Source organism: Harpia harpyja, chromosome 22 (assembly GCF_026419915.1).
Source record: "Harpia harpyja isolate bHarHar1 chromosome 22, bHarHar1 primary haplotype, whole genome shotgun sequence".
In the NCBI taxonomy this organism is placed as follows: Eukaryota; Metazoa; Chordata; class Aves; order Accipitriformes; family Accipitridae; genus Harpia; species Harpia harpyja.
Genome location: NC_068961.1, coordinates 20972199 through 20999300, shown reverse-complemented (window position 1 = coordinate 20999300; position 27102 = coordinate 20972199). Strand labels below are relative to the sequence as shown.

The 27102-nt window shown below is 43.1% G+C and overlaps 1 protein-coding gene and 1 long non-coding RNA gene across 8 annotated transcripts in view; one reads left to right on the top strand and one right to left on the bottom strand.

Moving 5' to 3' along the window:
• The window catches only part of CARS2 (cysteinyl-tRNA synthetase 2, mitochondrial), a 38456-nt gene extending 15261 nt beyond the window's left edge, over nt 1-23195 (bottom strand). Inside the window, exons 1-11 of one of the 7 annotated variants that reach the window (XM_052773725.1) lie at nt 23135-23195; nt 22483-22639; nt 21576-21626; nt 17973-18090; nt 15199-15270; nt 14455-14560; nt 13627-13710; nt 10706-10835; nt 8271-8404; nt 3904-3971; nt 1120-1186 (exon numbers count right to left, since the gene is read on the bottom strand). In XM_052773725.1, the coding sequence (XP_052629685.1) occupies nt 1120-1186; nt 3904-3971; nt 8271-8404; nt 10706-10835; nt 13627-13710; nt 14455-14560; nt 15199-15270; nt 17973-18090; nt 21576-21626; nt 22483-22639; nt 23135-23195 (1048 nt within the window). Of the gene's footprint in view, nt 1-1119; nt 1187-3903; nt 3972-8270; nt 8405-10705; nt 10836-13626; nt 13781-14454; nt 14561-15198; nt 15271-17972; nt 18091-21575; nt 21627-21723; nt 22047-22482; nt 22661-23134 lie in introns of those variants that run through there. The other 6 variants (XM_052773721.1, XM_052773722.1, XM_052773720.1 and 3 more) reach the window with 6 other exon arrangements.
• LOC128135134 (uncharacterized) lies at nt 22105-23995 on the top strand. Its single transcript, XR_008232958.1, has 2 exons — nt 22105-22137; nt 22651-23995. It is a non-coding gene; the product is annotated as an uncharacterized LOC128135134 (long non-coding RNA).
• Nucleotides 23996-27102: the final 3107 nt, after the last annotated feature.

The window sequence follows — 27102 nt, the reverse complement described above, 5'->3', positions numbered from 1 at the left end:
ACCACGGTGGAGGCCGGCAGTTAACAACCAGCAGTCTCTTTACTATCCCATGCCTCAACATATTCCAGGGATGCATGGCACTCCCGACGCCTTTGGCTGCCTTAGGAGAGGGAGGCTCCACCAGGAAGATGAGACAGGTGGCTCCCGCGAGCAGCTGGAGGTATTAGCAAGCAAAAAGACTTCTCAGTCCAACGACTGCACGTCTGTAAAGGCTTACAGCGCACTGCACGCTGACGGATGCTAGCAAAGCCACAGAGCCTTAACCACGCCAGCTCTCCCGGTTCGTCAGGCTGCTAGAGGTGCTTTATCCGAGGCAGCTAGAGGCCCCACTGAAATAACGCAGCAGGAGCTGCCCCCTGCTCCACCATCCCCTTACCGTGCCGGGATGGCCAACAAGCCAGATGACCCAACAGTGCTTAGGGAACGACCATCTGCTTTTGGCAGGCCCCAGTAAACTGGTAAAAATACTATCCATGCGAAAACCTTTTCCAGTTCAAAGTAGCATCTGCCTGCTAGGAACACCACAGCGTAGACAGGGAAGCTGACAAGATCTCCAGCACCTCTCCTCACCAGCAGTGTTTGCCAGGCTAAGATGATCATTAGGTTATCAAGTGCTGGTGTAAGCGAGCTGCACTGCGCCACAGAACTGCCTGAACACTCAGTAACTCCACAGGACAAAAAATGATAACACAGCAGGGAGATAAAAAGTTATTAGCAAGCCCTTGTCATACCCTACAGGAATATAAGGTGAAGCTCTGCCTAGATAGGTCTCCAGAAACAGCTGATCGTGACTGAAATACAAGTGACTGCAACAGATGCAAATCAGAGATGGAGGTAACTCATTAATTGAAAGTGCAATTAATTGAGAGTCGCAACTAACTACAGCTCAGGAAGGTATTTAGACAAACGGTTATGTACCGTGCTCGGTGAAGATGCTTTTCTAAATGAGAGCCAAAGAACAGCCCCACAGAGCACTGCCAACCTTTCCACCCACCGGAGGGAACTGCCAGGCACCGCAGGGAGAGCCCGCTCCACCACCGCACCTCTGCGTCAGCAGCCTGGGAAGCGCGTGTGGAAAGCCATGCATGCCTCAGCAAATAAGGGGGTTTTTTCCCTTACCTGAGCTGTATCTGCTGCGCAGACAAAACATCCTGAATTGATCTGATGAAAATTTCTTCAGGAAATCCTAAACGGCACCCACAAAAAGACAGCTTTAGCATTATTTCAAACAATTTCTTCAGTTGTTCCACCCCCTTACACTAGTTTCAAAGCATGTTTCAGACAAACTAACATGACAAATAACCCATCTTTGTAGTTTAAGATAGTAGGCATAAAGCTTTAAACTATAACACTGGTTTAAAGTGTAAACTAAAAATCTAATTCCATATAAGATAGATGCGCATACATATACACAAGATATAAATATACACACAATGTCAAATATAAGACAGTGAAAAGTACTTTGGAATTATGATCAAACATACACTGTATAAAGACCTTTGCAAAAAAACAGACTGAAATTACCAGACTAAGACTGGGATACAATCTTGCAGGAAAGGACAGCTCCTGAGTTTTGCAAACTTTATGAAAAAAAGAAGGATTTCTTGAAAAAGAAAATAAGTGTACTTCTTCTGCAGGACTAGAATATGAAGGAAAACAGGGCGTGAACTAAAATAACTTTTTTTTTAAATATTGCTGGAATTTATCTGTGTTAATTATGAAACCTCATTAGCTTAACCCTAATATTTATCTAGCTTTACAAATAATTTGCCATAGTAAATAGTAAATTATTACTATTACAGCTAGTATAATTAATTATACTACTAGTACAAAGAACTATTTAAATGCTTGGAAGGTACACTGATAAAACATTCAATCACTTCCAACTCTGCTCTCAGCAAGGCTGGACACTATGGCAGATTGACCGTGAACACTGCATTCCTGCTTTGGGGTTTGGTTTTTTTAATTTGCAAATTGGTGATGGTAAGTTTGTAACACTGAAGTGCCACTGAAATAGAAAATCATAAGTAGTCAGCACAGATGAGAAAACATGGAAAGTTTCATTTGCTTTAAGATGCACATTTCAAAATTTAGCTTCTGCTACCAGACTAAACCAGCCTGAACACTGAAGGTACCAAAGCATCAGCAATGTGCTGTCTCTCAAGTGAAAATAAGAAATAATTGAGGCAAACAGGGCAAGCTAAACCAAGAAATAGACAGTGATACTGTTCGTTTTTCCAGGTGGGGTTTTTTGTTGTTGTTGTTTTAAATAAACTCTATATAACTGAGTGTACCCAATGTGCCCAGAAGCTTTACACTAATATACAGAAGTAGAACAACACAAGTAAAGTACAGAAATAGATTCAAATTTGGGAAAGGACCATCCAAACTGGAAAAAACAATTCTTCATTTCATTAAAAACAGAGTACAGAGAAAGTATGACAGATCTTTCAAAGCAGGTTGCTCAGCCATGCGTTATCGCAACGTGCTCGATTTTGGCAGTCATAATTAATTGTGATTTAAAAAAAAAAAAGAAAGAAAGAAAAAAGTTGGAGAAGGGGACAAGGGGGAGGGAAAACAGGGGGGCAGCTGGATGTGGAGGATGCCGGGCGGCCGTGCCAGGGTGACAGCCTGGAATGCAGGCAGCCACAGGGAAGGTCCCAGACGGGCCTCCCCTCTTTCGGAGTAGGCACAAAAACTTCCACATAGGGCTTAACTTTCAAGATGCAGGAAGGCTGTACAGGAAGAAATTTGTTTCACTGGACTGAAAACTTCTTACAAGGAAGGATTAATATTTGTCAGCCATGTCTAAGGGCAGAAATTAAAAGCGGAGACCCACAAGGGAAGAGAGACAGGCCTGAAGTTTGTTTTCTCAACACAAAGAAGTCCCACCGCAGCCGTGGAGGGGAACATTTCTATATGTTTTTAACTGCACACATCGTGTTCGTGGTCATTTCTCCACCACGTCCACAACATCTGCTGAGACTCAGGAAATTTCTGTGAAAACTGTAAGCGATGGGTAATTTTCCTGGGGGAGACAGGGCTTAACTGTACCCAGACAGCATCAGGAGAATTAAGAATAAAGCAGCTCATACTGAACTCCTTTTTTAAAGGGATTTTAATTAAGTCTTCTGAGGGGGCAAGGGGGAACATATGTGCTGAAACAGCTTCTCAAGCTTTGTCTAAAGGAAGGAAACTACCCACTCCTAGCAATAGGTGTCAACCATCATGGGAGCCACCCTAGTGCCAAGCACAGCTGTAGCACCCACGCCTGGCAGAGAAACCCGGCTCTGGGCTACGCCAAAAACTCCGAGACACAGTAAAACAGGACATATTCACGTGGCTTGTGGGTACCGAAAGACAAAAGCTCTCTGTGCATCAGCAAGGTCACCGTATAAAAATAAAGGCGTATACAAGAGACCACTGGCATAGTGCGGTTGCAGGACACCCAATAGCTTCCTGACAAAATGCTGACACTATGTCCCATTTTACCTAAAGCAGAACAAGGAAAAACATCTGCTCTTTTCTAAGTCCCAAAAGCATATGCACTATTAAGAGCAGTCAGATGAAAACCCATCACTATAGAACAGAATCATTTAGGTTGGAAAAGACCCTTGAGGTCATCAAGTCCAACCGTAAACCTATAATGCAGAAGTCCGGTATTGGGCACAAACGCTGCTCCTACAAACGCCCTCAGCTCAGCAAGATCCACATTACAAGCAAACCCTGATTCCAAGCAGGTTTCCCACATCCAGGTCCGCAATAACAAATACAGCACTAGAGAAACACTCCACTTCAGGTCTTTTGCTGCAGCGTAAGCACACGCTCCAAAGTTTTCTCAAAAGAGGGCTGTGATTAACATATTATAAACATACGTCGCTTCAATTCACAGAAATAGATTACCTTAATTGTTATGAAGTTTTTTAATGACTTGGACATTTTTTCTTGACTTCCTTTAACATGCAAATGCCCTAGAACAAAAAATAAAAATTAGGATAAATGAGCATGCTTTTGAATGGAGAGTGAATGAGAGAGACTGCACTGAGACGCTGGAAATGCTGGAGGCTGCATATGCTGTGTTGGATATGCACCAGCCATTTCCATGCAACACGTAACATTTTTCCAATAGCTTTGCCTACAGTCCTGCACACCTCTCCATTCTCAACTTTCACTGAGTGAATTTTAAAACATAGAAAAAGAAAATGTTTTTATAAAAAAAAAAACCACACAGCAAAAAACCAAAACCACCATCATGAGCAGAGACATTAATAAGGAAAAACCCCGAAAGTCTCCCTGCTCAGAATTGATAATAAACTGATAAAAACAAGCAAGCAAGCAAATATTTTTCAGTCTTCACAGAAAAGCACATTACCTGTTACTCTTGACTCTTCAGAAATATTTTAACACCTTTAAAGATCTTCCAGTGATCTCACATTACAATATTCTTGAAAATCAAAACAATTTTCTGTATTTATTACTTGCTGGTGGCTGTTACACTATTTTTTTTTAATCCAAAAGTTTATTGTGCTGGTTCAAAATACCTTATGTATAAAATGAATTTTCTGCACATTCCCTATTTCTCCAGACTTTGGGAGACTGAGAAAAAGAAGGGGGAGGGAGGGATGTAGCTATGATGCCTAATTTGAATTAGCTTATTTTAAAATACAATCTCTGAGCATTGCTAGAGCTTTCAATAGCCACATAGGCCATTGGTTTGCAGGGCTGTAGTACAGGAAAAAGGCAGTAACTATCTCCATCGCATTTAGGAGAGTATGTAGAGCTCGGCTTCAGGACTGAAAGTTCTGTCGAAGCAAGACAGGAGATGGGCAACCTCAGGCCATACGCTCCCAGGCCTCGTCCGTGCTACCCACAGCACCACCACTGATGGAAAACATCAATTATTCACAGCAGCAGAGGGATGCCAAACACGCAGCCAATGAGACTACTCAGCATCATTTCGAAAGCCTTAATTGGCTTCTCCTAACAAAAGAGTAAGCCTGTAAGTTACCCAGCACCCACAACTAACACAAAATTTTCAGGCACTTTGTGACCTGCAGAATCTAGCACTTAATCGTACTCAGAGGCAGACTTTTAAGCATGAGTTTTTCCTTACTCTGTAATACCACATCAGCACTCCGCATTCTTTCAGATTTGGCAGTCCAGTGTTACCAGTGCCTCGGAGTGCTCCGCAAGGGCAACGTATGGTGATGCTTCTGCTTTTACAGGTGGTGGCAGAGGTGGCATTTCTTGCTCAGCAGCCCAAGCAGCTGTCTGAATTTTGTGCTACTCTCCGCACAGCGCTGCTTTGCCAGCCTTGCCTGGAACCCCTTCTCGTCCTCAAGCAGATAAAATTCCCATTATGCTTGTCTGGATACAAAAGCAACATGCTCAGGCCTGGTAAACAGACACGAAAAGCATCTGGTTTCACTTCTTAGCTATTTCTGACAATGATTCAAAGCAACGGGGATTCACCATAAGGCAGCTACCTCTGGTCCTACCCCCACCACCTGGAAATTTAAGTTTGCACAACACATTCTATGGAGAGTAGGAAAGAATCAAGAGATCTATGGACACAGAATCAGCTACACTGGAAATCTATGATCAAACCAAGATTTCGTTTTCATTGTATTTGTCCTTGACTGCTAGCAGGTGAGGCCATTTTCACCGCTACATCATTAAACTCAGGGCCCTCAGTAAGAACATTCAGACTGTCAGAGACACTGGACTCCTGCAGCTCTTTGCGACTCAATTAAAACCCACAGACAAACTTCTCCTGGGAGAAGGGGAAGAGCCTGGGTGTGATTATTTTTTTTCTTTTGCAAAGGTGCCTAAATATTGACTTAACTTTAGGCAGCTAAGCTTAAAATAGTTTGATTGTGTTTGCCTGATAAGGTACAGGTAACATCTGAATTTGAAATAATATTCCTCTACAAGAGTTTCAGCACTTAGAATGATTTCATTAAAGAATCACAAAATACAAGGATTTTCATAACTTTGGCTTGGCGCTCTTCCCAGAGTACAAGTAGTCTAAAAATAAAGTCCTTGTAAGAAGATTTATCCCCAGTGCAGGGATTTTCTTCCTCTAATGGGGATTGCTCCTCCAATTCTGAGCCTGCTAAAATTCTGAAGTCTGTTACCAGAATAAATTGTTTCTGAAGCCAATTCATTTGCCCTAAATAATTCACACTATCATCCTCCAGCAAAATTTTTTTGACTTAATGAATGTAATCTGTCAGCTCCTAGAGAACCTCAGTGTACAAATTGCCCTTGGAATTAAGAGGGTTTTTTTCCTTTTTTTTTTTTTTTTTTAAAGAAAAATTGACTCCTCTTTATTTAGTTAGTTTCAAAGAATATTTCCCCTACAGTTTCAACTCCAAGCTTGAAAAGTCAGATTCATTGGTTTTCAAGAGAAGGCTCCACCTCGCAGTAACCAGTGTATCTCAGTGGAAGCACAGAGAATTCCCCAGCACTTCAGGAACAAAGCACACCCTGGAGGATGCACCAGCCTCTGAACAATTGCTATTGATTTACAACAGGCTCTACACCGGGAACTGAAACTAGAATTCAATATTCATCCCATACAGTACAAATACAGGGAAAAAAAAGAAAGCTGAAGTAATTCCCAGAGCATACCACAGGCTTAACTCTGCAGCTCTTAGAGAAGCAGCTCAAAGGTTCACTGAGACATCTTGCACAAAATACTGCTCAGCAAAAAGAGAGACTGCAGACTTGAACCTGACTTTCTATTGACCATCCAGAACAACCATGACTGCAATAGGAAGAACAAATTTCAAGGTTTCCATCAATGGGAACAGTGCTAGTACCATCAGACTATGATGTAGTTAAAAAAGCACTGTACAGCACAAACTTCACCGAAGCACTGTCGTGCAAAGGCAGCAAGGAGCAGTTCTACATAACGCTGGGCAGTATCGCATGCAGAAGACCAAGCAAGTAAAAGATATTTTGGTACAGTTTGGTCAGGCATAGCCAGTGAGGTCACTTCTGGGGGAAGAGATAAGGTCTGTGACATCTACAGGCTACACCAATATCAAGTCACTCACACTCCACAGGAAAGCAGAGAGACACTGAAGTTGGTCAGAGCGCTAGAGAGGGTTAAGGAAACATAGTGACACGACTCAATGTCTCCACTCCTCTACAGAGCCGAGGGGCGAGAGACCTCGCCATAGATGTCACAGACCTCCTTGTCCCTACCCACCAACAACCTCATTGACCATGCCTGACCAGAGTAGACCAAAGCATCTGACTCGGTGTTCAGCATGAATCTTGTTTCCCATACCCATCACTAGGCGTAATGCTACTGGTGGATAAAAAAAAGCTTCCCAGGAGAATTTAAATAGTTACAGGTAAGCAAATTGTACACATGGGACATCCAGCAATGGTTCCTGCAGCAGAGCGTCTGCCTGCCAGGCTTCCCCACCTTTCAAACCATACAAAACATCCCAGCTCAGACATTTCTCTGCAGGATCACAACTTTGTGAGCTTTGTTGGTTCATCAGTTCATGTATATTAGCATTCTCTCCAATCTTACTATCCAGTAGTACAGATGTCTTGCCTTATCATGATTAAAAGCCTTTCCCTGTATTTATGAACGCAGGCTATTTGATTCTGCATGCTACTGAAAACTTTTTTTTAAGCCCACAAGCAACTGGTGCTGAGACGTCAGAGAACAAGCCTGGTTTATTCCACTCTCAATGCTTTCAAAACATTAGAATCAGCTACCTGGCCACCTGTCACCTCCACTCCCTGCCTTCAGGTACTGCGGGTTCTGGTTCTAAGACAGCAGGAATTTCTGGGTTTAGGAGGACTACATAAACACATATAGAAAAGCAACTATTTTCACCTTCTTCCTGCAGGACTGTTACAGCCAAAATACAATTACAAAAGAAAGCTTATCATAAAAAGTACCCTCAAATTTTGAGGAAACTCAAGTGAAAGGGAATAAGATTCTACAGGAAAAACTACATATTTTTAGTTAGGAGTAAACACCGTACATGAGCAATGCATTTACTGTTGTTGTTTGGAGATTTCCCCCGACAAAATTCAGGAACATTTCACTGCAACTGCTTTATTAATAAATGTATTCATTCTACAGTTTCAAAATTCACTCTCATTTATGTTTCTTCACTCAGTGAGGACAGGAACCTGGTCACTGTAGTAGAGCATCTATTTTCATACCATACAAACGCCAAACCTAAAAAACCAAACCCTTATATTTGTACAGGCCTCTCACGTGATTAATATTTACTTACCAGAATGCAAAAAGTAATTCCCCCATTGCTCGCACTGATGATACACCTCGCACTGTGCAATTTCATTTTCATGATGAGGAAATGCAAGATCTATTCCACCAGTATGGATGTCCAGCTGCTTTCCAAACACTGCACTGTAACAATATTTTCCTGATCAGTAAGTAGAACACTACAAAAGCTTTTTTGTAAAAGAAATGCAGAAAAGAATAAGATGAAACATCAGAAATTTAAGTGTACAATTTAATGATTGCAGTTTTAAAACAAGACTTTACACAGATCTTGTATACCAAAACTGCAGGAAAACTTGTATGGTCAGGACCCATATTTGCCCACAATTAATTATCCTTAGTAGGAGGAATTATTTTTCTAACTTAGATTAAAGAATTGTAAGCAGGACATCTCCTTTCCTTGTTCTGCTACAGTTTCAGTATCAGACAGCTGCCTTCATCTGCAAGCCTAACAACTTCAAAGTGATGAACATTTCTGTAAATTTGGTATTACTATTCTTTATCTTGTACCTTTTCTGTAAGAATTCAGGTGATACCGTACACAGTCACGATAGAAAATGCTTAGTCCTAGATTGTTACAATGGCAAAAGAAAGCGTCGGTGCCTCTGATCTCCCGAGGCCATTCCTCTCATCCCAACAGCACGGCTGTATCTGTGCGGGTCACCCGCAGGCTTGCCTGGCACAGGCTGGATGGCTGCAAATACCGGTGGCTGGAAGCGAGGTATTCATGTGGCAACAGGACAGACCCAGACGCTTTCTGGTTAAACACCAAGAGTCAAGGCTGCTACGCTCTGCCTGCTGCTCCAGCAAGTCCCTGCGAGGTCACACCAGGCAAGTTAATAACTTCATTTTGCCCATCTGTTAAACAAGGACAACACTTACCTACTCACAGGGAGGTAAATCAACACTAACTGCCCAGAAAACAGGGACACTCAGGCTGGGGAAGACACAAGGGCTACACAAGTAGAAAATAAAAGGCAAGCCCCACACTCACGTGCATGTCTGTGTACACACAGACACACGCAGTCTTCCCGTATGTCATGTTAACAAGTTGCTCCTGGTAGCTGGCTAGATACTAATACTTTGAGACCTTTGGCGAAACAGGTAAGTAGATATTACTTAAAATGGGCCTTGGACAGCTGACTGGGACAGCAAAACGTTTTAGGTAACTTACGAAAATAAGCTCTCCATTTTTCACAGTCCAAGATTACTACACTTCTGCTCTGCATGGGTGAACTCTTTTATTTGCATGGCAGGAGCTTCATCCAGCCACAGTAAAATAAGTTTTTACAGAAAGAAATGCAGACTACAAAAAGCACTGCATTAGCAGATAGGCCATTTTGTAATTGGCATTTCTTACCTGTGCACTTCTGTCACAGGTTGCACTTCAAATACAGCACGTTTTTGTGCACTTCAGTTGCTTTAAGAATGTTTCACAGTGCTGAAACTATTTACAGACAGAAAATCACCCTTATAAATGCTTTCCACAATCAGGTAGTAATGACTAACAACCCCAGGTGCACCAGCAAAGCCTATGAAAGAGAAACCTAAAGCACCTGTTCCATCTACTTTCAGCTTGGGTTGAAGACTTAAGTTAAACAGGGCCAGATCTAAATAATTTGTTATTAGCTTCCAAAAAAAGATCTGAGACTAATGCAAAACTAAGTACCACTATCAATCTTCCAGAAGAGAAGATTTAAAGTCTCTTTTTTAAAAATACAAATTAATAGGTCATAAGTTGATACAGTGCAGGACGAAGTACTACCATCCTGTGGAGAAAATAAAACTCCAAATTAAGAGCAAATTAATTTAAACCAACTACATGCAAAACACTACTATGCACAATTCACATCATGCCCACAGAATATACTGCCACAGAGAAATCAATATTTAATACCGTGGCTGACTTTTAAAGAAAGCTGAATAACACTTAGATGATTAGCATGAACATCCACAACTGCTGTTAAGGTAAGGCCAGCAAGATCACATACGCCCGCTGGAGTCAGGATGGAATCCCACACCCTGCCGTCCTGACACAGCACTACGTGCTGGACCAGGTCCGATGGAGACTGCAAGAAGTGGAAGGAAGGGGGGAAAAATGAAAGCAGTACCATAACTTTCACTAAAACTTTGGTTACTCAGTTTAAGTTAAAAGACTTGCTAATCAACTGTGTGATCCTGCATGGCCTATTTTAAATACCCAAGTCTGTCTCAAGAGAAGGTGCCAAAACATAGCAAGATGGCTACGCCATTAAGGTGGAGCAGAGTTTGTTCAGGCCACATGTGACATCCCAAATTGCACAAAGTATTCACATTAAAACTGGTACTTTCTACTGATCAGTATGAACACTTTCAATGCTGCTGCTACCCTTGTACTGTGACTGAAAGCAAAAACCACCACTACATTTAAAATCCAAGAAATCTGACCTTGATATTGTGGAACACTCAATGTGCCATCCAGGTCTTCCTTTTCCCCAGGGAGAAGTCCAAGACAGCTCTTGAGGTTTGGCAGCCTTCCACAAGGCAAAATCTTTACCATGTCGTTTATCAGTACCAACTGCCAAGAATAAGTGATTTATTAATGGGATATGTCTCAAAGAAAAAAAAAAAAAGTAAATTAAAGTGGAAATGAGTGTTTAGTGAACTACTCGGATTTTAATCTCTTTCGCTCAACTTCTTTTCCTGCAACTTTCCTCCCTTCCCCCTTATACAGGGCTTCCGGTTTCTCAATTAAGGATTTGAAAAAAATAGTAAGTTCAGTTAGATTTCTGCAGACTAAAAAGATGGATTCAAGATTCTTTAATACATCCTATTCTCTTAATCCTTTTGGCCTTCTCTAGTTTTACATCATTCATTTAGCTACTTATCAGCCAGTTTCCCAGGACAAACAGATTGTACCGCAGCAGAAAAGGTAACAAAAACAACCCAAACCAAAACCCACAAAAAACACAAAACAAAACAAACCCCCAAACCCCCACAATTTTTTTCCCTAGGACACAAATACTTTCTGGTTTATATTCTATAAAACCAAGAAGAGCGCAGAGATGAGAATCAAAACAAAACCGTTCTTGGACAGTAGCAACCTTCCAGTACGATTTTCACCTATGGCTTCCCTACGAAGGTCTCCTCCCCAGCTATACTTGTTGCTTCCTTCGCTACACAGCCAAGGATGTAGTCCTTTTTGCCACAGTTCCGCAGAGGGCAGCTCGTCTCTGCTGGCTCCTAAGCCCCCGTCGGATGCACACCGCTCCCTGGCAGAAGCTACAGAACAGGGTTCTGGATTCTGGGGGGTTTTTTGTTTTGGTTTGGTTTTTTGCTAACAAATACATGACCTTGCATTTGACTGATGCAGAACAATATATCTATTTGGCTTGAAGGGATCCAGCTTGGCAAGCAACTCGCACTATTTTAAATTCCCTCATCTGTTTTATCAGCAGCTGACGCTAGATTTACTTCTTTCCTCTACTTATTTCAGATTGCTAACAAAACCATGGTGTATCACTGGGTCTGAACTAAGCCCTGGAGCACTCCAGTATCAACACATTTTAACGATGATTCACAGCTATTTTTGGAGATCTTTCATATGGTCATTTTTCTTGAGCCATTCCGCTTGTCCTTTATTGATATTATACAGGGTCAGGTTTTATTCGGAACATAATGCAATATTAAGGGAAGCACATTACAAAAATCCATTACACCTACTTCATCATTCAAAATTGATAAGAAATAAAGGGACAGAAATATAACCCTAGTTTTAGCCACTGAATCTTCATCTTGGCTCTTTCACTAGTCTGCCAAGCTCTGGCTGGCCAGCATCTGTTGTCTCCATCCCTCTTTTGCCTTTTTTTGAGTATACTGCTATAAAAAAGCACTCTTCACCTTCTCAGTTATAAGCAAAACAACAGACAAAATCTGTAGAAATAACAGTAAATTTAGTTGTAAGTGACTTGAGGGAAACAGCGTAAAACACAGTCACGGTTGAGGCTGGAAGGCACCATCCAGTTGGGTTTTGAATATCTCCAAGGATGGAGACTCCACAGCCTCTCTGGGCAACATGTTCTTGTGTTAACCATCCTCAGAGTGAAAAAAAAAACAAAAAAAAAAAAACAAAACCACCAAATTTTCATTAGGTTTAAATGGAATTTCCTGTGGTTCAGGTTGTGCCCATTGCCTCTTGTCCTGTCACCAAGCACCACTGAGAAGAGCCTGGCTCCACCTTCTTCACTCCCCCCATCGGGTATTTGTACACACGGGTAAGATGCCTCTGAGCCTTCTCTTCTCCAGGCTGAGCAGTTCCAGCTCTCTCAGCCTTTCCTCATAGGAAAGATGCTCCAGTACCTGCACTGGATTTGTGGCCCTTTGCTGGGCTGTCTCCAGTATGTCCACATCTCTCTTGCACTGGGGAGCCCAGTACTGGACCCAGCACTCCAGGCATGTCTCACCAGTGCTGAGCACCGAAGAAGGATCACCTCCCTTGACCTGCTGGCAATGCTCTTCTCAGTGCAGCCCAGGAGGCTGTTGGCTGCCTTTGCAGTCAGTAACTGCCTCTAAATAACCGTTGACAAAACACATTCCCTCTGTGAGTTGTAATGCTGAAACAACTCCAGAGTGGAGCTGTGAGAAGCTTCTGGCTGCAATTCACCTGAGCATCAGCCTGCCAGGCATTTTCAGTAATTGCAAACAGATTTTTTCAATGAAGAAATATTGAACTTCAGCATGCAAAAGGATGCAGGAGACCTGCATCCAATTCTCCAATGCAGAGACCTGATCAGACTCAGCTTACAGAAACTACAAAGAGGCTCAGCAAACCTGCTCAGCAGCCACACAACTGCAGCAAAAAACATGCAGCCCAGGGTATAGGTATGCTCTAACACAGCCTACCAAGAGATTGCTCACCCTCACACAAGTAGGCTGCTTAGCAGTAGTCTGGTGGTAAGTAACAAAAGAAGCAAATTCATCCAGTTAGCATGCATCAGAGGAGCGCAACTGCCCCAACAATAACACAGTAGATGAAGTTTCCCTACGTTTACTCTTGACTATCTCACTGCTGGCTAGCGCAACAGCTGAGACCACCGCCTCACTATGAAGTCTGTACGTGTCACTCCCAAGTATTTAAATAAAACTGATTAAGAAGTATGAAAAGAGACCACCAAGTTTCGTCTTGCACTAGCAACAGTGAGTGCCTCAACAAATAATTATGAAAACAGTGTAGTCTTAATGAACCAAAAAGTTGGCTATACACAACAGGTTAGAAAACAGTTTCAGACTGCTGAATGAAAGTTTACGCATAGATACATCACGAGTTCAAACAGTGCATTAATACAAACAAGCTGGTGCCATGAACTTACCCACTTCATCTTGGGTATCAGGATAAATAGTAGTTAATACTCCGTATCTTTTTCCCCAAGACTTAACATCAAAATAAACATTGCCTAATAGAAAAGAAATGTTTAGTTTTACAGCAAAGATGGGGCACATTCATGATGAGGAGATAACGTTTCCCTGAAAACAAAACAAAACAAAATGCCCTTCAACTCCCATTTTAAATTCTGATTTAGAAATTCAGAAATACTGCAAAAGTAGTAGCAGATGTTTCCATGTCACCAGCTTTTCAGTAACCTCACTGCATGTGCTCATTCTGCACACAGGATAACTTTGTATTCTAGAGATCTTCCCAGGTTCTTCCCTGCCCATGCACAATCAGCAATCCCCTCCCTGACTGCAGCACAGGCTACTGCTATTCCAGTTACAATGCACTCAAATCCTTCTACAACCACCAGCTCTGCAAAAAAAAAAAAAAAAAAAAATCCACACATTGTGCTTTGCAGGCACGTCTTTTACAGCACATAGGAGATACCCACCTCCTGTTTAGAGCTAAGAAGTTCCCCCAGCTCTCTGTAGAAGCCAGGCCGCAGGACTTCTCCACAGGACCTTAGATAGCAGGTCGTTACAGTAAATAATTATATTAAGTAATGAGCTACATTTAACTTAGAAATTGTGCAATAGCTGTTCTGCCCGCTCATGTCATCACAAACAAGTTGCTCACACCCTGTCTGTTAATCAACAGAAGGTAAGTCTGGCACAGGGTATCTTATCTGATCCCAAAACAGGATTACCAAGAGCGCTGATTTCCTGTACATGTGCTGAAAAAGGAGTTGCCTTGCTGTAAGTCTTACCTTGCGAGGTTGCGTAAGCTTGTCCACTAGCAATTATTGTTTTTATAAAGGAAATTATCTGAGGAATATTGTCAGTCACTCTCATATATACTGTAGGAGGAAGAACCTTAAACAAAGAGTAACATCTCATTAGCTTGTATGAAACACACTGCTGACAAATCCCTTCACTCTAAGAAACAAACTTTGAAGAACATTCTCCTCAATTTTATCTTTCAAAAAAAAAAGTTTCAAGTATCATAAAAAGGTCATAAGCAGCATTTAAGATAATACACACAAAAAAAAATAAATTGAGGGGTGGCAGAAAAAAAAAAATGCACTAATTTTTCCCAGTGGCTTACTCCCTGCTTCTCACAAGCATTTTGGACAAGAAGCAAAGTCACCTGAAGTCAATGAAAGAATACTTGACATTTCCTATGCTTTAGATCAGGCTATTTCAGCATTATAGTAAATAGGTATTATCTGTGAACCAAGGCTCTATTGCATGGTGAAAAAGTTTGTTTTCCTAAAGAAATTTAACTTGTTCATTCCAAAACTAGGGTTTGCTTCTCCCCCCATTTCCTTACTCAAAAGGTGTGCAATATCTTTCCAGAAGAATGAAAAAGTAAATCAGTACTCAGTTTCCAAGCAACACTTCATCACACAAGCAATCAATTTATTTTTTTCGATCAAACTGTCAAAAGCAGATTCCTTACCAAAATAATTGCTTTAAAATACTCTTAAATTTAGAAGCTTGAGTTTCTGTACCTTTAAGGCAGCCATATCTTGTTTAAAGTCTTCTTCATAAATACGAGCAAGAGCTACTGGGGATATATTCATCTGAAAAAAGAGAGAAGCAGATTAGTAAATCATAAATCAAATAATAATATAAAATATTGCAATCTTTTATCAGACAGTTAATAGCTAATTGGAAGACTTACAGAGCCCCCAAGGTAAAGAGTCAGAAAGGCTTATTAATCTAACATTCATGGGGAGGAGATGTAAGTTATTTATAACTTAAAAGTAGTATTTCATTTACGCTTCTGAATTGCCAAAATATTAATATGTGTCTTTTAAGAGAAAGCAACCAAAGATTAAAATAATAAACTCCTTCCCCCTCTCATTATTTTCCTCTTGAGAGGGTCTTCCATTTCCAGTGACAAGATATACTACAGTACACGGGATGTGAAATTCATTCAACTTATTGGCAGGGGACACCGATACCACCTACATGTCAGAAAGACAGATCAGAGACTTGCAGGATGAGACAGGATATTAATTTTCAGTGATTAAGAAAAATAAGCTATTTCAGCTGATCATGGTTACTCATAGATCTCAGTACAATTAGGGGAAATGAACTGAAAGTCAGTTCCACGCTTTGCCAAGCGCGGCAATTCTCAAGCACCTTCTCTGCATTTCTCACTCACGGGGCCATGGACAGGAACAGGGATCCTTGCAGAGGAACGAGAAAGTGCAACCCGAAAGGAAAGAGACAACTTGCACATGACAAGATATTTGTTCTCAAATATTCAGCAGAGGCCAGGGCTTGAAAGATGCATGACAGCAAAACCTGCTTTAGCAAGCAAATCAATCAAATGTTTCAAATCTGAGCTTTTACATCTTCTCTGAGGAGAACCTACTGGGGAGAGACAACATACTGTCAAGTCTCTCCAGCTTGCAGATAACCGAATCATTAAGAAAATAAATCCAGTTTCATCACTTCCAATTCATTACTGGAGCATCTCTAAGGTGATTTTCAGAGTGCGGGTAGGTACCACTATTTGGACAAGCTCCTGGACAAGGCAGGAGTTCTGGTGAGGACCGGTCAGATGCTCATCCAGCAACAAACCGAGGAAGCAGCTCAGCACTGAGAGACAAAGGCATGCTTCTGCCTACAGACCAGGGAGAGCGATATTCTAGACCCCAGTGACCAGACTCATCTCCCTAGACAGCTCAGCTGCTTCTTCCATCAACAGAGAGACAAAGGTGCCTGTAAGGAGGAAGATGGGGAAATTCCTCCCATCCAGACAGATGTTCGAAACACAGAGAGACTCATCTCTCAAAGGACCACTGAGGGCAGGCAGCATGCTCATCATAGACTGGATGCCCAACTTTCAGGTTTTCTCTAAATAAAGGATGGAGAACAACCTTAGGCATGTTGATCCTACCACTGTAAGGCTTCAGGTACAGAGGTCCCAACAACAAAATCAGGCTACTGAGGCAGAGGCCTTGGCCATCCAAACAAGATATGCAGAGCAGAGCAGGCATTTCAAAAAGTCACAAAGCAAGCCATGAAAAGATTACTTCAAAGAATGAAGTAAATGAACGCAAATTCTTTTAAAACATCATGTCATTTCCCCTTCCTCAAATATAAAATCTCCACAATGTTCTGACAATAAGGAAAAATTTTAAAATGCACACATACAGATTTAAAATGCCTGGGGGTTTTGGTTTTTTGTTTGTTGGTTTGTTTTTTGGGTTTTTTAAGATGGCCTACTGCCTTAGAAAACTGCAAGTAAATGGACTGAGGGAGCACACACATATTTCTACAGGAGCGGCATGCTAGTATTCATTTGAATGCAGTGCCCTATATTTAACTGCAATAGTAACTGTTCACTTAAAGATTAAATAAAAGTGACAGCTGTCAAATTCTCTGGCTCCAAGAAACTAGCTTAAAGCTCCCAACTGCAATTTGATCCAACACATTCATTTATGATCCAGAAGACACAAGTTACAGATTCTAAAAACAAAACAAAAAATTCAAAACACAGAACAAAACACAGAATACATTCTTAGCGTTTCAGGGTCCAAAAAGCCTTCTTAAAAAAAAACAAACAAAAAAACCACACAACACAAAAACAAACTGGAATAATCATTCACCAAACTCAGCTGATAAAAAAGGTGTGATTAAAATCCAACTGAGAACCACTTATAGCCCCAGTCTTATCAAGAATTACACCTACACTCAATGTCAACTTTCATGTAGGTGACGAACTCGGACAAGACCAATAAAGCTTTCCAAGGCGTTGACGTTGCAGCTAGATGGTGCTCGGCACCTTTCAGGAATCACCCTCAGCCTCGCACGTGGCAATGCCACATATACTGTCTTTAACGATCGACGGCACACAACGCTTCTCCACAACTCAGCCAGAAGCCTCCTGGCTCTGCCAAGTTTTGGGTTGCTTTTGGGATAAGATACCCTTCACTCTGCTGCAGATTCACCCCGGCTTCTTGTTCCCCGCTGGCCTCCCAGGCAGGGGGCGAGGGCAGAAGGACGCCGGCCGTGGGTGCTGTAACCCCCCCGCCTCTCCCCCTCACACAACTCTGCACCCATTTACCTCCACGCAGCTCTCGACAGCCAGCCCTCCGGACTCCCAGCCCCATTACAGCCATGCTAGGGGACCAGAAATCTCAACATTTATTACCTACTAATTAAAACAAACAAAACTCAACAAAAAAAACCAAACCCAGGTTAATTTTCCTATGTAAGTAGCTGTAGAAAATACCAGAAGTTTGGGTCAAAGACTGCAGCAAACACCTACCTCATTGGCTCTTTTTATTATCTTGTCATCTATGTCTGTGATCCCCATCACCATGATAACTTCAATTCCAAAAAACCTAGTCATTATCCTTCGAATTATATCAAACCTAACATAGGAGCTGGAAGAGAAAAAACATGAGCTTTTAAACATGCAGTAGTAAGAATAAGCTTAAAGAAAAAAAAACCAACAGCACTAACAGCCACAGGGACAATCTAAATACCCCAACACTTCCAATGAGAAGGTCTTAAGTGCATAAAGTGCTTTTCCAAAACCAGTTACCACCTGCACAAAAGTCAAGGAAATTTCCCTTGAACTGGTCTACCCTCTTCTGGCATTAGTGACACATTACATCAAATTTTCTGAGTGTTTTCTTTTGTTGCATCTCTTTATTCAAGCACCAAAGCACGTTGGAGGCTACGCGTGAGCCAGGAGACTCTCAAAGTGAAGCAAGGAATACCACCTCACTGGGAGTAAGGTTCATCTAATGTGGTGACATGATTCCATAAGAATATTAAATTGGTCTTTGGACCGTGTTCAGATGAACAAAGCCAGCCTCAAAAGCTTGATATTAGATTTAACAGCCCTGCAGTCATAGTTTGTAGCAGGCACAAATTTTGCACTGCTCCCTCTCCTCTGCTCTTCCAACTGAATTGATGGAAGAAACACTGCAAGAGCCAGAGCAGATCTCCTGACACCTCAGAAAGCAGGGTCCTTACCACTTCAGGACTGAAAAGAAAAAAAAAAAAAGAAAAAAAAAAGTCAAAATCAGGGGGGTGACAGAGCAGGCACAAGGGACTGAATGAAATCTCCTCTCATGCTTGATCTTACCCTTATTTCCAAGCATTCAGCCAGGAACCTGGATACCATCCAGGCTCCAGCTCACACGAGCACAATCAAGGCCAGTCCTGGAACTGAGGGAAAAGATGGCATTATCTGCGCACCTGATTTTTTTTCTTTATATCGAATGAGGTTCGGATGTTGTATTGAGGCCTGAGGCTCAAAACAGAGCACCTGTTTTGAAGACTGAAAGCACAACATACTAGAGAAAGTTGGATTATTTAGAGAAGTAAGAAATCCTTGTGGAGGGGAAGGAGGAGGGGAGAAAAATAATAATGCCATTATTTGCAAATTCTTCTCAAGGATCTCAAGCTCATCTCCATTTATTCGTTTCTGCATTATTACGTGCCACGTTTGTTGTGCTCGCCACAAGTCAAAGGTAAGAAGGAGGGGAAAAAAGGAATTCTAGTGATAAGATACAATGTTGCAAGAGTAGAACAAAATGATGGTATTTTACAAGAAAGGGCACAGTGGCAACAGCCATTGCTCCATTTGACTTCATGCTCTTGCTCAGTGCATGTCCTGGCCTGTAGACCCCCATCAGCAGCATGCATTTCAGCTGTGCCTACCAACCTACAGTTGGACATAGCTGCTGGGAAAAAATATACAATTTTTTTTTTTTTAAATATAAAATCAAGAGTGCTCCACCATCCTGAACAAATCAGCTGAGCAACAGGATGTCAACACCAATGCGTGCAAGACCACAGACACTGGGAAGGAACAGCCAACTCCTCACACACTGGAGGGTTTTAACTGATCAGAAAAGAGAGAGGAAGGTCTTCGGCACAGGAATCTTGCCGCACAACAGCACTACAGGAAACTACGCGTGAATGTGCTGAAGAGGCAGCAGAAAGAGTGTAACACAGCTACTTATCTGCATGATACACCACTCCAAAGCCAATATTCGGCCCTAACTATTCTTTCTTAAATCAGCAAGCGGTCAAACCCAGGTGGCACAGACGTATGGCAAACCTCCACATCAAACAAGCCTGGAATTGTTAGTTATTTCAGACACAGGATACGAAGATATGGGTAAGAGAACAGGCAGAGTGAGCAAGGCCTTCCTACACCCTCCTGTAATCAAAAGAGCCCGAAGGCAGGAGAACAAGGAGAACCACTGACAAAAACAGACATTCAAAAGCCACAGAGAGCTGCAAGACCAAAAGGTGACATTCTCCACCTCTGTAAACATTGTGCTTTAGATCCACTATACCCCTTAGGACAGGGGCACTTCTGCAATTCCCTCCCCTGTTACACCACGTCAGGGAAGACGGGCCCTACCGTGCTAGCGAACCTCAGCTGAGTGATGAATAACATAAATTTATTAGCATCTTTTTATACAGTTGCTCTCAAGTGATGATTTTAAATTGTAATTATTTCAAGGTAAACTGGAACTTAGCCTCTATTACAGTAACTGTAGATTTAAATACACGAATTGCTATGACTTTTTTTTTTTTTTAAGTTCCCCTGAAGGTACTAAGTACAAACAAAATAATTCAAGATATCGTTTTCTTGATTTTTAGATCACCAGTAAAAAGCCAGGTTAGTTTTCTGCTAAGACTGGAAAAAAACAAGGAGGAAAAAAGACACCACCACATACACACAACAGTACAGCAGCGTTTAAAGAGATGTTGCCAACAGTATTTTTACATGATTGGTATTTTAAAACTTCCCTTTTAGGGAAAGAAGGAGCAGTTGTGCAGTACCGCGATAGCTCAACACTGAGCAAAATTCAACACAAGTTTCTGAATGAACTTGAGACGGGACCAGAAGCTGTGAAATGCCCTACATTAAAAGGGAATTACTCAAATACACAGCATCTGATCTTCGTACAGATGGCAATTATCTGAGAAACTCCTACTCTTCCAAGGAACCCGATGCATCTTGTTCTTTTAAGAATTAGGAGACAGGAGCTCAAGAGCAGCTCAGCTGCAGCAATTCCCCTCAGCTTCTCAGGAAGCCGCAGGCACCCTGCCTCTCTCCTCATCAGGCACACTGCTTTAAAACACCTGGCAGCAACCTTCGCTGGTGTATTTACAGTACTTTTTGAAAAAGTTACTTATAATGAAGCTGGTTTATTATTGTAATTATCCTAATGACCCATGGAGAAAACGCTGTGCTGTTTCGAGTTGGTTTTGTTTGGTTTTTGGGTTTTTTTTTTTTAAACACAGTAAGCCACAGAACTGTTAGTCTGCAAAAAGGCATTTAAACCACCTGGGCTTTCCGAGATTTAAGAGCAGATGCTGTTAACTTCAAAAGCAACTTTTTAATAGTCACCCCTGAACAGCTTTTCCTTGGTGCCGACAGAGCACCCGAACTAAATTCGGGGCAAAACTGTAATTTCACACGGACAAGAGGCTCTGCTCCAGGACTCCAACTCCCCTGCACAAGAGCTCACGTTATGGCGGTATGATTTGAAACAACTCACCGTGCCCAGCAAAAAAAAAAAAAAACAAAAAACCAAGAAAAAAACAACAAAAAACCCAAACCTGCGCGTTCTATCATACTTTCCGCCCCGCTGTTTTGCCTCTGCCTGGGACGAGCTGCACCGACAGCCCTTCCCGGGCTTCCCGAGGCCGAGAAAGAACAGCCATCCCAGGCCGGATTTTGCCCTTTGCGCGGACCCGGCGGGCTCCGTCGCCCGGGCCCGGGCTGCCCGCTACGGCGGACGCCCCGCACTCCCGCCGCCGCCGGGCTCCCACCCGCGCCGTGCCCACGCAGGACGGGGCTCTTCCAGCCCCCGCCGTGATTCGGGACGCGACTCACCAGGCGTGCCCGAGGTGTGCCCGGTCGTACACCGTCGGCCCGCAGCTGTACCTGCGGAGAGGGGAGGCAAACCGCACCCGTCACCCCCAGCCCGCCCGGCGGGCCCGGTCCCTCCGTCCCCGTCCCCCCCCCAAGCCCCCGCCGCTACCAGGTCGCCACTCCTCCCGTGGCCAGTACGAGCGGCTCCTTGCTCCGGCTCCGGCTGTTGTAAGCCACGATCCCGCTGTCCCGCCCCGCCGGCGGCACCCACTCCCGCCGCTGCCGCCCGGCGCCGCAACACCGCCGGGCCGCCGCCTTCCCGGGGCCGGGGCCGCAGCGCCGGGCCGCCGCCGCCGCCGCTCCGCGCAGCATGGCCACGGCCGCGGCGGGCGGGGAACCGGCGGCTCCACCTCTACCGCGGGGAGGGCGAGGGGAGCGGGCACAACCCGCCGCGACACCCGCGCCGCCTGTACCGGGAAACAGCCGGCCAGCGCGGGTAGCTACAGCCGGAGCGGCAGGAAGAGGCGGAGCCGCCGGGGCCGCCGGGACACCCGGCCCGGGCGCTCGCAGGAGCGGCCCCGCGGTGAGTCCGGCCGCGCCCCGCTGGGAGGCGGCCGAAATCGCGCGTCCCCAGCGCTGCGCTTCGGTGTGACCGACCCCGCGGCGGTGTCTTCCTAACGAGGTCTTTAGTGGGGGAGTTCGTAGGAAATAACGTGATAATTTAGCGAAACGGGCTCCGCTGTGTCAATTCGGTCAAACGCGGGGGGGGGGGGGGGGGGTGTCTGGTTTACGCTGCCTTTCAGGTCAGGGGACGGCAGGCAGCCTGTTAGCTCCTGACAGAAAAAGGCGGCGTGACATTCCCAAGCTGGACTTGATAAATCAGGGAGTCTCAAAAATCACTTCTGCACCCCCAATTACTCCCATGTACCTGTGTATTTTCAAAAACGAGATGAACTGCTGCGAGTGAGGCACCCTGGGCTTTAGCTGGCCGACCGTCGAGGCCCACATCCTTCCCAGCGTCGGGACGAGCAAAGGGCACGTGTTTTCTGATGATGCTCCTCTCATCTCTTTGTGGATTTTTTTTTCTTTCTTTCAGAGCACACCAAGGAAACAGAGCTTCACTGGCTGCAGTGCCTTGATCCACTTTGGAAATTAGGAGCTACTTAACTAGAGTGAATAGCAGTATAATGGAACAGGCCTAAGGGTGCCAAAAGTCTTTTTTAACTAGTGTCTCGTTTCCAAAAGTAACTATGACCAGGTATGAAGAAAACGAGTGAGAACTCTACAAGCATATATAGTATTTTCCCAGCTACTCCCGCAGCTTCCAACCAGATGACATCCTCAGCTGAATGCTTTGGGGTACCACAGGTCTACTGCCATTTTTAGGGAGCATCCTCTTGGCACGTGTTGAAGCTGAGGCCCCTTAACTCCAGTCGCGACCACCCTTGCTCGTGTATGAAAGGAGAGAGCGAGCCGTCGGTTCCAGCGCATGCTGTCTGCCCCGCTCCCGACCGTCCTCCTCCATACGAGCCTCTAAGCAGGCTGTTCGGAGCGGAGCCTTTTCAGGTCTCCCAGACCACTGCCTTCCTCACCTGCTAAAGCATCGTCTTGGCCTCTGGGAGGAAGGCAATGCTGAGGCATCGCAGCCTTTCTTGACTGGACGCTGCAGGGAACAGGTCTGCCCGTGGTGAACTGCCTCACAGAAGTCCTTGTATTGTTTCCTTTTCTATCTGCCAGGGACAGGTCTGATAGATTTTTCTCACATGTAATATGATCATTTAAAATCATTGCTTTTACATAATAATAGATGTTTGTCTACAGCTTGCTTCATTTTAGAGAGTGTCAGATATAAAGCCCTACCAGTGACAAATGTTTCCTTTTTTCTTAATATGCACTTTCCACAATATTTTTCATTTAACAGTCTTAACTTTTTGATCAAATAAGAAAGCTGTTTTATGGGCTTGCTAATTTGAGACTAGCTAGGATGAAACTGAAGACACCATCCAATAACCTTTGTAAATGTTTGCTTTGTATGTTTCTCAGGAAGCTTCACAAGCCAATTATTTCAGTTTCCATAGTGAGCCGATTTGATGTCTTTGCAGTGCAACACACATCCTGTTAAGAGTTGTCGTTAACTCTGTTGGCTTCTTCGTTCTGTATGGTGCCAAGTACTTTGCCGGAGTCCAAATCAATACTAAGTAACAATGGATGTTTTTTAGCCTTAATTCCAGGTTTAGCTATCACGGATGAAACTGCCAACAGATCAGAAGAATGCAGGAGCTTTTTCTTTCCCCATGGTTTCAGAAGGCTTAGTGTCTGTGCTACCCAGACTGGCTTTTAGCATTTAGTCCAGAAACCTCTCTGTCCTGCTGTAAAACACTATTTTCTGGGGGTAGGAAAGGCCACAATTATTAAATGCCTGAAATAAACAGTTAACGTCATTCATCCTTGAGATTTGTTTTAATGCAGTAGAATAAATTCAATGGAACGGTGGAAAGTGTTCTACAAGCACTGAAGTACCAAAAGAACGTAATTTGAAATGAAAAGCGATACTAATGCCAATGGATTAGAACCATAAATTACATATTTTAAAAATACTAACATTCTCAGAAACCATTAGTCTATGGCTGTAAGCACACGTCTACTTAACCACCTATGACTACCTCCCTTCCCGATACCCTTATTCCTGGCCTGGGACACGTGGAATGAGATGATACTCATCTACCAGAGAGGCAGAATAGCAGCAAAGGATTTTCTGCCCCCATCAGGAGATTCATCTTTGCTTCCACCTGGAGCAGAAGATGCCTTTAGAGGTTGCCAGCAGCGGGAGCCAGGGTACACCCGATCGGTGCCAGGCCTGGGCCTGCTCTCCTCTTGTTACTTCTGCATTTTCTGCTGAACAGCTAGTAGGAGATGCGGTCTGCAGAGTGGTACATCTCTTGGTCAGAATCCCACTGAGGTGTGTCTATCTGAGCTTCAGGTAAACCCTTGTTTCAAGGGAACACCCATGTATTTAATATTGTCGGGTCACCGTCTCACGCTAAAACTTCCTTTTTTGAAATAAAGAAGGAAACTCTAAGGTAAAGAGGTGGCTCCTGAACGCCTTAGAATGGGTTTATATATTTTCTGTCCCTTTATCTGCATGTGCAAGAAGGCATTGTTTCATCCGTTGGGGCTTGATCAAAAGGGAAAATCTGGTGGAAGCACAGCTCTGTGTGCTCTCCGCCAGCAGCTCTGCAGCACCTCTGTGGTGGGCAGGGAGGATCTCCGGGGGTTCTGGCTCACCTGGCTCCTCATGTATTTTCCAGTTTCCAGTCCCAGGACTACCTTCAAGATTTGTCCCCGGAGGCAAGATCAGTGGGCAAATCCCAGAGCATGTTTTGTATCGTAAGTAAATAAACAAAAATTGAGCTAAAAATTCATTTTTCCTTTCTATTTGTTATTAGGTGATACGTAAGGATTTACAGTTTTCCCCCTATAGCTAAAAGGGGTGCATTTTTCTTCTCAAAAATTAAACCATACCATCTTAAAATTGTTGACAGAGGAGAAAGGTTGCATTTGTTGTGTTATCAAGAGCACATTTCCAGTACTTGTAGCCCTTCTTGTCAGATTCTAGTTCAGAAACCTAGTGAGGAAGCTGACCTTGAGAAAATAAGGGGGAAAAAGGTTGTAAAGACAAACTACAAGCCAAAAGCAAAGATGAGCTAAATCCACTGCAGCAGACTGAATTTCTCTTGGCACTCTGTACTAGTCCGTAATAACAGACACATTTTGACTTACCTTTTATAGTCTTATTTTTACAAAACCAACCTAGGTGCTTGTCAGTTTGTCTAAGAATCTTGTTTAATTTTTAAAAGGAGAATAAAAATTGTCTCAAGCTTATTACAAATGCTTGACTTGGAAATATTGTAAATGTTGAGTGGCCATTCCGCCAAATATTCACAAAGTAAAGAGTATGTTTTATGAAAGAGAAATCATCTTGAGATACCTATTCTAAAAGAGTGATCCTGGGGAAATGAAATAAAACTGCAAAAGAAATTTCACTGGTGGACATAAAGAACAAAACAAACTCTCCTGCTCTTATCAAAAGCCTAGTAGGCTGGGCCCTGAGTTTTTAACACCGTCTACTATTGTTCAGACAACCTACCCATCAACTGCTCTAACAAATGCTGCCTGTTTTTCATCAGAAGTGTTGGGGTCCTGCGTCCCAGTTCACAGAAACAAGCCCGAGGGCTGGTACGGATTCGGTCAGGGGTCAGATTGGTGTCTTTGTCAGTGGTTTCCAACTGTTGAGGTGTATCTCTCTTGAACTCAGTGCGGGATTGACTCCATGCTGGGACAATTCAGATGTACTTCTGCCTTGGCCTTGTACTGCAGTGCACAATTACTAGTTCCAGTCAGAGTTTTTCGCTTGCCCTTAATGCCAGTGCTGTTTAAGCTCACTAGGTGCAGCAGGTGCAAGAAAGAGAAGGCAGCAGCCGCAAGAAAGAGATGGCAGCAGCCAGAAAAGAGGTGTGGAAAGAGGCAGTGAGTGCAACAGTCTGAGGGCAAGCAGAGGAAGAGATGAGGAGCTGTATGCAGTGAAATACCTGTTTTCTTAGGTGGGACTTGACTTAAAAAAAAAAAAAAAAAAAAAAGACAAAAAGTTTAGAATGGCAGGCCTACGTTAGGTAAGTGTTTGGGAAGTTCATGAAGTTCTTGAGCCTTCACTGGGAAGCAGAAAAAGGACCAACTCAGCCAGATTTGTTTTCCAGATTTTAGAATCCATTAATCCCACATCATTTGCTGACATTAACGGGTATTTCTGGCACAAATATCTGTAAATGGTATACACTGTCCGCTGCACAGACAATGCATACTGCATGAAAGTGTGAACTATCACTTGTCTGCTGGTCTTCATACTTGCAAACCTCAGTGCTGCTCATCTTGCATGTTAACCTTCTGCAGTTTTGTTTCAAAACCTTCAACCATAAGCAAATGAATAGACTTGTAAAATTCTATTACCATCACCCAGGTAAGTATGAATTTAGCCTTATAAACAGACAAACAAGCCAAAAAAACAACCCCATATGTAACTGTACGAGAGAGGGATTAAGCTATTAAATGGTGCAGAAACAGCAATTCATTAGAAGGAATAACTCATCTGATTGGTCTGTACCTATAAAGTATAATGACTAACAATCAGAAGACACTATCTTTTCTAATAAATAGAGACACAGCTATAGTGATTACATAGTATTTCATATAGCAATATTCAACTAGGGCAGAGAAAGAAAAAGGAGGCCGCCAGAATCCCTTGTACCAGCTATCCTCGTATATTCAGTATCTGCATTTGTGGAACATGTTTGGGATTTTATGTTCCTCATATTAAGAATTCTGAACTTTATGCTGATGAGCTGGAATAACCATAGTGACTGGAATAACTATAATTACTAGAATATTTGTATGTTATATGAAGTATATGTTATATAATAATATATATATACACACACACATAATATGTACGTTACACAGTAGTTGTGAGAGTTGTTGATCTGGTTATAGGTTT